General features: G+C 35.7%; 1 protein-coding gene across 7 annotated transcripts in view; it reads left to right on the top strand.

Annotated features, from left to right (window-relative positions):
• Nucleotides 1–12,045, top strand: part of LOC150110591 (kinesin-like protein KIF14) — a 716,770-nt gene that overhangs the window by 610,070 nt on the left and 94,655 nt on the right. For 6 of the 7 annotated variants that reach the window (XM_090399877.1, XM_090399854.1, XM_090399845.1 and 3 more), the window contains one exon: nucleotides 5,611–5,688. In XM_090399877.1, coding sequence (XP_090256003.1) covers nucleotides 5,611–5,688 — 78 coding nt within the window. Of the gene's footprint in view, nucleotides 1–5,610; nucleotides 5,689–8,919; nucleotides 9,053–12,045 lie in introns of those variants that run through there. The other variant, XM_090399885.1, reaches the window with a different exon arrangement.

The raw sequence follows: 12,045 nt of genomic DNA, 5'->3' as shown, positions 1-12,045 counted from the left end.
GCATTTAAACAGGAATCAGTCTGAATAATCATAAAGCGATATGCAAACTTCACTTTTAAGTTTATTTTTAAAGCATTGTTATATCATTAATAACTCATGTTATAGAAAACAAGAATGTACGTTGTGAAAATGAGTGCGATAATCTGATATTGAAATTAAGTAAAGCTAATGAGAATTTCTTGGAATTTTACTTCAGGGTGCTTAAGAGTCAAAGCTGTATAACTGAGAGGAGACCTCCACATAGCCTTTAAAGGAATGCAGAGAACCGACCATGGCTTCTGACGTAATGTCCAATCCTCACCTTCTTGTGGTGCACCCTGCTGAACGAACGAGGATGGGCTGGCAATTTGGTATTTAGCAGACCACATTGTATTCTTATTGGTTAAACCAAAATACAAAACGATGGTACAACATGACAAAATATCATGCTGGCTGGGGCGTCGCCCGGTTAAACAAGGCCCCCATTGTTTTTGCCAGGGAACCAGGGCAAACAGCGAAAAGTCAGCTACTGGAACAAATCTGAAAAAAAAAAAAAAAAAAAAAAAAAAAAAAAAAAAAAAACCCAACTTAACATCACCAGAGTTAAAGATCGGTACTATCAACTGAATGGCAAAGAAATGGAGCTACCTGAGGAATTAGATAAGTAACAGATCGACATAATAGGGGTGACTGAAACAAAAAAGACAAAAACTGGTGAGATCTTTCTGATCAATAAATGCAAAATGTTATATTCAGGCAATGACAATCAAGGACGAGAAGGAGTAGCCATAGTATTCAACACTAAATACGAGGCTAATCTTCTTGAATGGCAGGCAGTCTCAAGAAGAGTGATGTGAGCAAATATCAGAATGGGGAACTGGACAATGAGACTTATTTGTGCCTATGGTCTCACAGAAGGTTCTACTAAGGTAGAAGTGGAGGAATTTTTTCAGGCTCTAGAGAAAGCAACCGACACAATGAAAAAGGAAAAGTTGGCCCTTGTTGGGGATCTAAATTGCAGAGTAGGAAATGATTGTCAGACATTCAAAAATGTTTTGGGAAAATTTGGAGAAAAGATCAAAGCTAATAATAATGGCAAATACTCGTTGGATTTCTGCTCAGGACATGGATTAGTTATTACTAACACCATGTTCCAACATAAAAATGTGCACAAATTCACATGGAGAGAATTTGTGCAAGGAACTCATTGACTATGTTATTGTTAATAGTGATGTTTTCTCCCTGGTGCAGGACACCAGAGTGTACAGAGGATTTGAAATTGGAAGTGATCACTATTTAGTCTTGAGCAGGATAAAATTGAATTGAGTTTGAGAACAGGAACCAAACCCTGAAGATTCAGTGGCAAGTCTTGAAGAAAACCCTGATTGATTCAGCCAGAGAGGTATGTGGTGAGGTTGTCTGCAAGGATAGAAAAATCAGAACTCCATGGTGGACACAGGAAGTCAAAGAGGCAGTGAAGGAAAAGAAGACAGCATATCAAAAGTTACTGGAAAATAACTCCGCTTGTGCTCTTAGAGAATACAGAGACAAATGTAAGAAAGCTAAACACTGTGTAAAACTGGCTAAACAAAAGTCATGGGAGGACTTTGGCAAGAACATAGAAAATAAATATCAAGAAGGTGGTAACATATTCTGGAGGTTGTTGAAGAAGCTTAGAAATGGAGGAAAGAGTGCTGTTAAAGGACTTAGAGATGATAAAGGTGACATGAAAAACGGAAGAAAAAGATATCCTTGAAGTATGGAGTAATTACTTTGAAAAATTGCTAAACAAAACAAGCAGTGATAGCACAGTGGTAAAAAACACTGACCAGGCATGCAGTCAGGAATACATATCCATACTTGAAGTAGAAAAAGCCATCAAAGGCTTGAAATGTGGAAAGGCAGCAGGAGTAGATGATATTCGACCAGAAATGCTGAAGTATAGTGGTATAAAAGTCTTACAGTGGCTGCACTGCATAGTTCAGAAAGCCTAGACAGAGGGACAAATTCCCGATGATTGGAGTAGAGCTCTCATAGTACCCATATATAAAAAAAGGAAATAAAACTGAATGTGAGAATTACAGAGGTATTTCCCTACTGAGTGTTCCTGGCAAGATCTATGCAAGTATACAAGAAACGGTTGAGAAGAATTGTGGAAGAAAAGCTTGGTGAAAAACAAGCCGGATTCAGGCTAAATAGAGGCTGTCAGGATCAGATCTTCACTTTACGACAAATAGTCGAGAAAGCATGGGAATACAACAAAGATCTGTATTTAAGTTTTGTCGATTTAGAAAAGGCATATGACAAGGTGCCAAGAGAGAAGCTGTTCAATACGCTGCAGTTATATGGTGTCAATGGGGCATTATATCAAGCAATACTTAGTCTTTATTTGAGTTGTAAGTCTGCAGTTAGAATTGAAGGAAGTACAGGAAGATGGTTTAATGTTAAATCTGGTGTGAGACAAGGATGCACATTATCCGCTCTGTTATTTATTATCTATATGGATCATATTATGAAGGAAAGTAGTATTAAACCTTATATCAAAATTGGAGAATGTTAATGTCAGCTCTTTGCTGTATGCAGATGATGTTATACTTCTAAATAAATCCACTACAAGTCTGCAAGATTTCCTGACTAAATTGAATAACTGTTGTAATAGATATGGTATGAAGGTCAGCAATAAAAAGACAAAGACAATGAAAATAGCAGAATCTTTGAAAATGTCAACTGTGTTGTCAGTGGAGAACCTGTGGAACAAGTAAAACATTTCAGCTGTTTAGGTACGATTTTTAGTGAAGATGGTAAATTTTATAGGGAAATAGACAACAGATGAACGAAGCTGGTATGGTAGGGAGTCGATTAAGTAAATTCATATGGAATAAGAGAGAAATTAGTCGGAACACTAAAGTAGCTGTATACATGACAGTGTTCAAACCAGTTTTAACTTGTGGATCTGAGAGGTGGGTCAGAAGTAAAACACTTGACCAAAGATTAGAGACATGAACAGATGGCATCAATGGCAATATGATATTAGGAAAGAACTTGACATTGTCAGCATTCAGGAATGAGTTAGCAGAGCTAACCTCAGGTGGTATGGTCACTTAAACAGAATGGGTGAGGAAAGATTAGCCAAACAAGTGTTCTCTGCCAGGTTGGCAGGAAAACGACCCAGAGGAAGACCAAGATATAGGTGGATTGATACAGTACAAAGTGCCTTAGACGAGAGAAATATAAGAGCTGATAATGTTGGAGTTTTAACAAGTAACAGGCTGATTTGGTGGAAAATTGTAGATAGAAAGTTAGTAATATCGTAAATTTTTCACGTAGTACTATCATATCCTGTATACCCCTTGAGGGTACATGGCAGGAATTTGATGATGGAATTTTACTGCAGTTAAGTTATGAGGGTACTCATTTCACAATGTATATTGTTGTTTCCTCTGAACATGAATTATTAATGATATAATGATGCTTTAAAAATTAAAACTTGCCATTTGAAATTCGCATATCAATTTTATAATTATCCAGACTGTTTCTGTTTAAATGCTAGAATCAAAATATAATCTTTAAATTAAAGACACCAGGAAATTATATTCTGTAGTGAGAGTTAACTCACTTATGCACACCCAAAAGGATGTGTGCTTTATGGGATGCTAAGGCAATTGTGGGATACATTATGGGATAGTAATGCAATTTATGTGAAATCATCAGTTCATGAGGAGACCACTTTTGAAGCTTAGACACTATTCCAAGTTCTTGCAAATGGTGATGGTTGGTCAATGATGAAGAATTAAAATCTTTTGCTAAATCTTCAACAATTGCATTGGCATTTTTTGCAGTAGCAACTTTCAGCATATCATTATTGAGAGAGACAGGGTACCCAGAGCGAGGAAAGTCTTTTAAGCTAAAGTCCTCTTGTAAAAAGTTTTGGAACTGTCACTGGCATTTCGCACATTCAAAACATTATCACCATACACTTCTTGCACGTTTTTTTTGCAGTGTTAGCGGCATTGTTGTCTTTTTTGAGCTCAAAGCATCGGACAACACAAGGAACTGTAGTCCTAATTGGTGCCATCTATTGTTGGATAAAGAGAGTGTGTTAATTAGATGTTGAAAGCTTTTGCACTTGGTTATACTATAAATTAAAGATGTCAAGAAATTAGATTCTTGGTTAACCAAGTATATATTTTCTACTTGAATCAATATTGTGATATTGATTCAAGTTCTTCCAATGTTATGAAAGCTTAATAATGTCATTTCTATAGAATTCATGAGGTTCAGAAGCAGAGAAGTCGTGTAGGCTCAATTTCAGTGCCTCTAACATACATTATTGTTTTTCATTAATGAAATGTTGCAATCTTCAGAATAAGTGGTAATCTGAAGGTGCAAAATCAGGAGAATGCAGAGGATGTGGAAGCTTTTCCCAGCCGAGTTCCTCAATTTTGCACTATGAGGGCAAACTGTAACAGACAACACAAGGAACTTTAGTCCTGATTGGTGCTATCTATTGTTGAATAGAGAGAGAGAGTATTAATTAGATGTTGAAAGTTTTCCCACTTGGTTATACCATAAATTAAAGACGCCAAGAAATTATACTCTTGGTTTAATCCTTTATCCAAGTGTAAGCAAACAGTTTGCACATGATATATCTTCACGACATGGCAAGTGGAAAAACTTTCAACATTTAATTAAAGAGAGAATTCTATCCAACAATTGTTGGATAGAATTCATTCTTTCTATCCAACAATAGATGGCACCAATTAGTACTAAAATTCATTGTGTTGTCCATCACTATATTTTTTTTAATTGATTCCACTGTTAAAAAAAATTGTTGCTGTTCGTAAACTGTGACAAACAGTTTTTGTGCTCTGAAGATGCTGTTTATAATACAAGAAATATCAACAAATAGTAAAATAAATATTGTTCATTTACTGGCTGTCACTCTCCTATTCTTTATGCTACTTCTGAGCCTTATCATTACCACTCTTATCATAATATCACATTTATGCACATCTCCTTTAAAACGTTATTCATTCATTTAAATCTCATGCAATTTACTCTTCTAACTCTTGTGATGTAGTCAGCTGTACCACATATTTTATTGTTATGCATTGTGAATTAATACCATCAAATAAATTGACAAGAACTGCCAACTCATAAGCCTTTCTATTCCTTTATCATATAATTGGTTGAGTAGATTTATAGTGATCACACTGGTGCCCCTTGTAGGCATTAACATGCTTTTCCAGTTTAAATAATGCTGTCTTGCTGATTCAGAATAATCTGAATCACAATTTCGCATGACTTTTAGTCTCTGAGTATAGCTATGCATGTTTTTTTTTTTTTTTTTTTTTTTTTTTTTTTTTTTTTTTTTTTCATGGGATGTCAAGCTACTCTAATTTATTTGGTTGTGCTATAGCTTATCATAGTGCTACTAGAATTAATTCTCTCCTTCAGTAAGGATACGTTCAAGGATATCTGTATGTACTTCAGATAATAATCTTGATTCTTATAAACTGGTTCTCAAAAACTTCATAAATAGTGAGAGCTTTTCATATGTCTAGACTGAAGTATAGTGAAATTATTTTCTACCATTGTGATATATACACTGTTATTTTGTTTAATTTTTAGGACTACAGAAATTTTCTTCTGTTAGTTCTGGATATAATAAGAAGGTTAAAAGCCCTGTTCGTATGGTTTAGTTGTCAGGTAGGAACATTTAACCTTATTAAATTGTACTTTGTTTTTATAGGCATTTAATCTGATTATCATGGAAGATATTGTATTTTACTCCCTATTTTCCATCCCAATTCCTCATGCTCTGAAAATTCTGCACTTGTATATTTGAGGAGATCCTTTCACAAATATATCTTGATCAAATTCCTACTGAACCTCTGGATATCAACTTTGCAACTATCTCCAATTAAGATTTAAAAAAAAACAAAAAAAAAACAGTCACCTTGTACCAGAACCCTGTGGTTCAGCTACTCATCTGTCATATAATTTTTCATACCTGTCCCTCTGAGAGTGTATAACATTCTTATATGCAGAATCCTTTTAAATGCCTTGACAAGATCCATGTGAGTTGTGGTATTTCATTTCCCTTATTCAGTTCTGCTTTTATTCTGTTATGGAGTGTGAGCAGGTTGATAAAACAATGTCTGTGTTTATCAGAGCCATGCTGTCCTTTATATAAAAGTATAGTGTTCTATCTACCCATCTTTGGATGCAATTATCTACATCCTCTCCAGTACCTTGATGAGATCTTTCTCAGCAATAAATACAAAATATTATATTTGGGCAATGACAAGGAAAAGGAGTAGCCATAGTATTCAATACGGCAATCCCTCGATTAGTGCACCTAATGCGTTCTTTAAAGCAGGTGCATTAATCAAAAACACACTAATCGAATATAATAACCTATGGGAAAATGTATTCGTTTCTCAGATTTCTTTTTTGACCCTTAATTTTTTTTTTATAAAAGAATTAGGGTATGTCTCAGGGCTAGTTAAAGGAAAACCATGAAGCCAAAAGACAATAAAACATATTCAGAATATAAATTTATTATTCTGGTTCTTAACAAAAGAAATGATTGAAAAAAAAAAAAAAAGAAAGAATCGAGCTAAGGTAGTTTGGCAGGCATTCTGTTTCTTTTTATCATACAACTGACGGTATGAACCTATTGCCTCTTCGGCATATTTTATTGGTTCTCTGTTCACCAGGGTCAGTTTCTAAGCATTGCTGCTTAAAAACTGCAATTGTACGAAAACTATTTTCAAATTGTTTCTGTAAAACCTCTTTGGGCTTGTCATTGATTAAATTTTCTTCATATTCTTCAAGATCTTCCCGCTGTGTATCTAAATTTAGCAGGTCTGAATCATGCAACTTCTCAGAATGAGAGTTAATTAACTTAGATTCATTTGAAAAGCCTCTGAAATCATTTGCACAGTGTGGAAGAATGTTCTTCCAAACGGCTTGCATATTGCTGGCAGTAATTTCATTCAACTTTGCGACTTTATAACCAGGCTGAGATTTCTCTGATTTGGCTAGAAAAGTCTTGGAAGGCATTCGCTTCCAAAAAAAGGCCGGTTTCATCGACATTAAATATTTGTTGATCACAATTTCTTCAAAATCTCTGGATATCTCCTTATCTGCACTTGTAGCTTCTCCTGTGATTAGAACATTATGTAGGCTATTTCTCTTTTTTCAAATCACCCAGCACTAACATGGAATTCTTCTTTTCCATCACTGATAGCCCTTTCTTTCCAGGTTACAAAGAGACAATGCTTTTGATTTAATAAGGCCAGTGTTTAGCAGGATCCGTTTTTGGCTACAATCTTCGATCCATGTAAAAAAAAATCTCTCTCTCTAATCCAATCATTGCAATACTTTGATTTTGAGTGCATCCATGATGAACTTGAAGCAGCCTTACCTTTCGCTTTGTATGCAGCAATTGATTCACCATTTTTGTGTTCTTGTCCTATCTTTGCTTTTGGCATACCTTGTTCATTTTTCTTTATTATTCCACGTTTTTCTTCCAATGAGATTACTTTTCTAATCATTTTCACACTTCTATTTTTTGCCCACTAATTCTATTACTCAGGATTAAAGGTTAAGAAAATAATTTAAAATAAAAAAGTAAGGAAAACAATTGCACGTGATATGATCAGCAAAATGCTATGTAAAGCAGACAACATAAATTTTGGCAGTAAATTTGGAACATAGTGTAGTATGCCATTAAAAAATAACTTTGTAAAATGTTTCAAATCAGTAACTAAATTATTTCATCCTGGTGAGTGATTTTTTAAATAGTTAGCCATAAAAAATGTATAGATCAAAAATTTTTAAAATCTGTAACATTTATTTTTAAGATGTATATAGGCGCACTAATCTAATTTGGGTATCGAAAAAAAATGACGCACTAATTGAAAACACACTAACTGGGGGGGGGGGTGCATTCATCGAGGGATTGCTGTATGAGGCTAATCTTCTTGAATGGCAGGCAGTCTCAAGTAGAGTGATATAGACAAATATCAGAATGGGGAAGCCTGACAATGAGACTTATTTGTGCCTATGGTCCCACAGAAGGTTCTACTAAGGTAGAAGTGGAGGAATTTTTTGAGGATTTAGAGAACCTAACTGACACATTGAAAAAGGAAAGGTTGAATCTGGTCAGGGATCTAAATAGCAGAGTAGGAAATGATTGTCAGACATACAAAAATGTTTTCGAAAAATTTGGAGAAATGAGCGTTCATAATAATGGCATATATGTATACCTGTTGGATTTCTGCTCAGGACACGGACTGGTTATTACTAGCACAATGTTCCAACATAAAAATGTGCTCAAATTCACATGGAGAGAAGAGGCAAGTAATATGAAAAGTCTCATTGACTATGTTATTGTTGATAGTAATGTTTTCTCCCTGGTGCAGGACGCCAGAGTGTAAAGAGAAATTGAAAGTGATCACCATTTAGTCTTGAGCAGGATAAAATTGAATTTCATATTGAAAAGAACATATAAGAAAGTTTTAAAGTGAATAGAAGTTGAGCAACTCTCAGATGTGAACTGTAGACTGAAATACACAAACATTATTCAAGAAAAATAAGAGTTTGAGAACAGGAACCAAACCTTGGAGATTCAGTGGAAATCTTGAAGAAAACATTGATTCAGCCAGACAGACATGACATGTAGTGAGGTTGTGTGCAAGTGTTAAATTTGATACAGCAGAAATTTTTTTTCTTAACTTTGCATCAACTTTTACAGAGGTCATGAATATTGTATAAAGAAGAATATTGCAATTTAACACTGTGATTGTAAATTTTGTTATGAATTTTGTATATAAGTTATATATTGACACTGTAGTTGTAATAATTTTGTGATTGAAAAAACCATGCAAGTATATGTTGAAACTGTATGAATGTTAAAATGTATATTTCAAGTTTAGTGCCTTAGAAGGCTGCCCTGCATTTGATGTGGTTCCGATTTAAAAGAAATAGCTTAGAAACTTTGTTTGTACAATGTAAAGTGCTTTCAATTGTGTTCGAGCTTAACCAAATGCAAATCTCAAGGACAGTGTAACAAAAGGCGGCGAACATCTAAGGATGTCCCATGTTTGGTAAATAAAATTGTTTTTGTGTGTTCTGTGGGAAATGGAAGTAATCGACAACTTTGAAGGTCACATCCCCTTTTGCTCGTGAATATTAGGGCTTCTCAACCCTTAATCCAGGGACCCATGAGAAGTATAAGAAATCATCGGAGGTGAATCAATAAGGGAGTCTCCTCTCATAGTGTCTCGATCCATCATCGCGGACAACGGTCCATTAGAAGTCCGGAGAGAAGCAGTGAGTGCCATGAGGCATCGAAAGGAAAGAGAAGTTGGACCAGCATGCCTTGCCAATAAGATAGTCATCGTCTGATGTGCATCGGACGTCGAAAGCCATCAGCTGACCTAGAAAGCATCGGTGTAATATGCCTCAAGCAGCTGGAGTCCTCCACGATACAACGCTGCTAAAGGAAAGAAGCCTGCACAAATGTTGAGGCCCAGGACGGAAAAGCAGTCAGTGGAACCAGTTAATATATATATGCATCAGAGAAGAACTGTGAATAAAATTTTGTGTTTGTCTAACATTACGGAAGATAGACTGATAGTCCATGGGACATTTACAGAGTTTAATTGTGATTGTTTGTTCTGGACTGAAAAGCAGAAGATTAATTTGTATACTTTAGATGCAAGAAACTTGTTAATTGAAATATATATTGCATGAACATATTAGTATTGGGATGAGAACAACGATTTTTGTATGATAGTATTGATGCATGTCTTAATGTGTGTACAATTATTGAGATATTATAATTCTTAGCTTTAGATTTTTAGAAAGAGCCAATTCATTTAAGATACTGTATAATTGCATTGTAGTTTAATAAATATGTTATGTTAAAAAATGTGTATTCACTGAGCCTTAATCCAATGCACTGTTTCTAAGAATAGCCACAACTGTCAATAAAGCTTGAGATAGATCTAGAGAGATTCTGCAGGTAATCTTAATTATATTTAATACCTATAAAGGGGAATCTTGGTGATGCAGTCGTAACATTAAATAAATTTTCCAAGGTTCCCAAGGTATTAGAAATTAGATAATCCATAGTAATTTTAGGTAAAGAGTAAAAGTGCAATAATAGAGTAAATAGAACATAAAGTTAATAATAGCATAATATTACAAACGTGCAATAGACCCTACGTTTACACAAGGATAGAAAAATCAGAACTCCATGGTGGAGTTCTGATTTTTCTCTCTACTTTTCTCTCTCTCTACTCGCTTTACTCCATACCAAGGCAGTGTTTCATTCAGCTAGTTTATAGTAATCAAATACAATTCCACATATGGCCCTGCTTTGTCAAAGTTCCAAGTCCCAGTTAAAATTACATGAATACTCTCAACATTTGGAAGCATATCTCATTTATAGACATTAATGAAAATGTGGTACAGTTACAAAATAAATTATCAAGTATGAAGTAAGGCCTAAAGTTTCACTCACTACAATTATAAATGCTCAATGTGCCTTCATTTGTGGTTCGTAGTTGCAGAGATATACAATTTTCAAAATGTGACATTCTTTTTGAAACACCCTGTGTATATTATTATTATTATTATTCAGGCCTCCATGGAGTCAAAAGACTCATCGTGGGAGGTCCTTCCTAAGAACATAAAGTCTGTCAAGACTCATCGAGGGGAGGTCCCCCCCCTAAGAAACACAAAGTCTATCATACCACTCCTTAAGCTCATTGACCGTTCTCGCTCTCACCACTCCATCAAGCAATGCATTCCACGGTTCAACCACCCTCCACGCAAAGAAACCACTCCTCACCCTCTTGCTCACAGTTTCCTTTCGTAACTTCCAGGATGGCCTTTTGTCATCACTCCTTCCCGCTGTTCAACCAAGCGAAAGAACTCCCCAGTGTCTCAACCCTGTAACCACCTCTCAACAGTTTAAAATTCTCAATCATATCACCTCTCCTTCTATCCACCAAACTCTGCAGTCCACATTCCCTCAGCTGATCCTCGTAACTATCCTTGTACAGTCCTGAAACCATCTTTGTCATCCGTCTTTGTATCTTTTCCACAGTTAATTTATCCCCTTCAAATCCTGGAGAACAAATCTGAGAACAATAGTCCAAGTGTGGTCTGATCACAGACTTATACAACAGAATGATAACCCTCTTATCTCTGCAGGTCAGTGTCCTTCTCATAATTGCAGCAATCCTCTGTGTTACCTTCACCACCTTTGCAATATGTCCCCTAAACTTCAGGTTTCTATCAACCATCAATCTCTTGTCTCCCCTACTTCCTCCAGCATAACTCCTCCCATAGAGTATGCTGCATCCCATCGATGTTTCCCAAACCTCAAGACCTTACATTTTGCTGCATTAAACTGAAACCCCCATTCATTTGCCCATCTATCTAGCTTATTCAAATCCTCTTGCAGGGCTATCACATCTGCACTATTACTAATAATCCTTCCCAGCTTTGCATCATCCGCAAACAACTGAATATCCCCTTGCAATCCACTGGCAATGTCATTGAAAAAAAAGTTAAACAATATAGGTCCTAGTACCGAGCCCTGTGGGACCCCACTTGTAACCCTCTGTCTCCTTGAAACTGCTCCACCATACACAACTCTCTGATACCTATCAGACAGCCAATCCTGAATTCAGTTGACTAATCTGACATCCAGACCCATGTGCTGCAACTTAAATATCAGCTTATCATGTGGCACCCTGTGAAATACCTTTGCTAAGTCTAAGAAAATTGCAGTATATGCCTTTCCCCATCTAATGTTCTTGTAACTTTATTATAAAAGGCTAGCATATTGCTAAAACAAGAGCACCCTTTCACAAATCCATGTTGACTCTCACAGATAACATTACCCTCATCTGCCAAATGTTGTATACGGTCCCTCACTACTTTCTCAATATAATACAATATATATAAAGGAAATGCTACCAAAAGTGCATTTTACACTGGCTCATTAAGTTCTTAATAGGCTTTGAGGAGTATGGTGTCCCA

The sequence above is a fragment of the Typopeltis vanoorti genome, chromosome 1 (genome assembly GCF_054136105.1).
Source record: "Typopeltis vanoorti isolate ZY-2024b chromosome 1, IOZ_Tvanoo_1.0, whole genome shotgun sequence".
Classification (NCBI taxonomy): Eukaryota; Metazoa; Arthropoda; class Arachnida; order Uropygi; family Thelyphonidae; genus Typopeltis; species Typopeltis vanoorti.
Note: the sequence above shows the minus strand (reverse complement) of the source record. Positions and strands in the feature narration are given on the sequence as shown.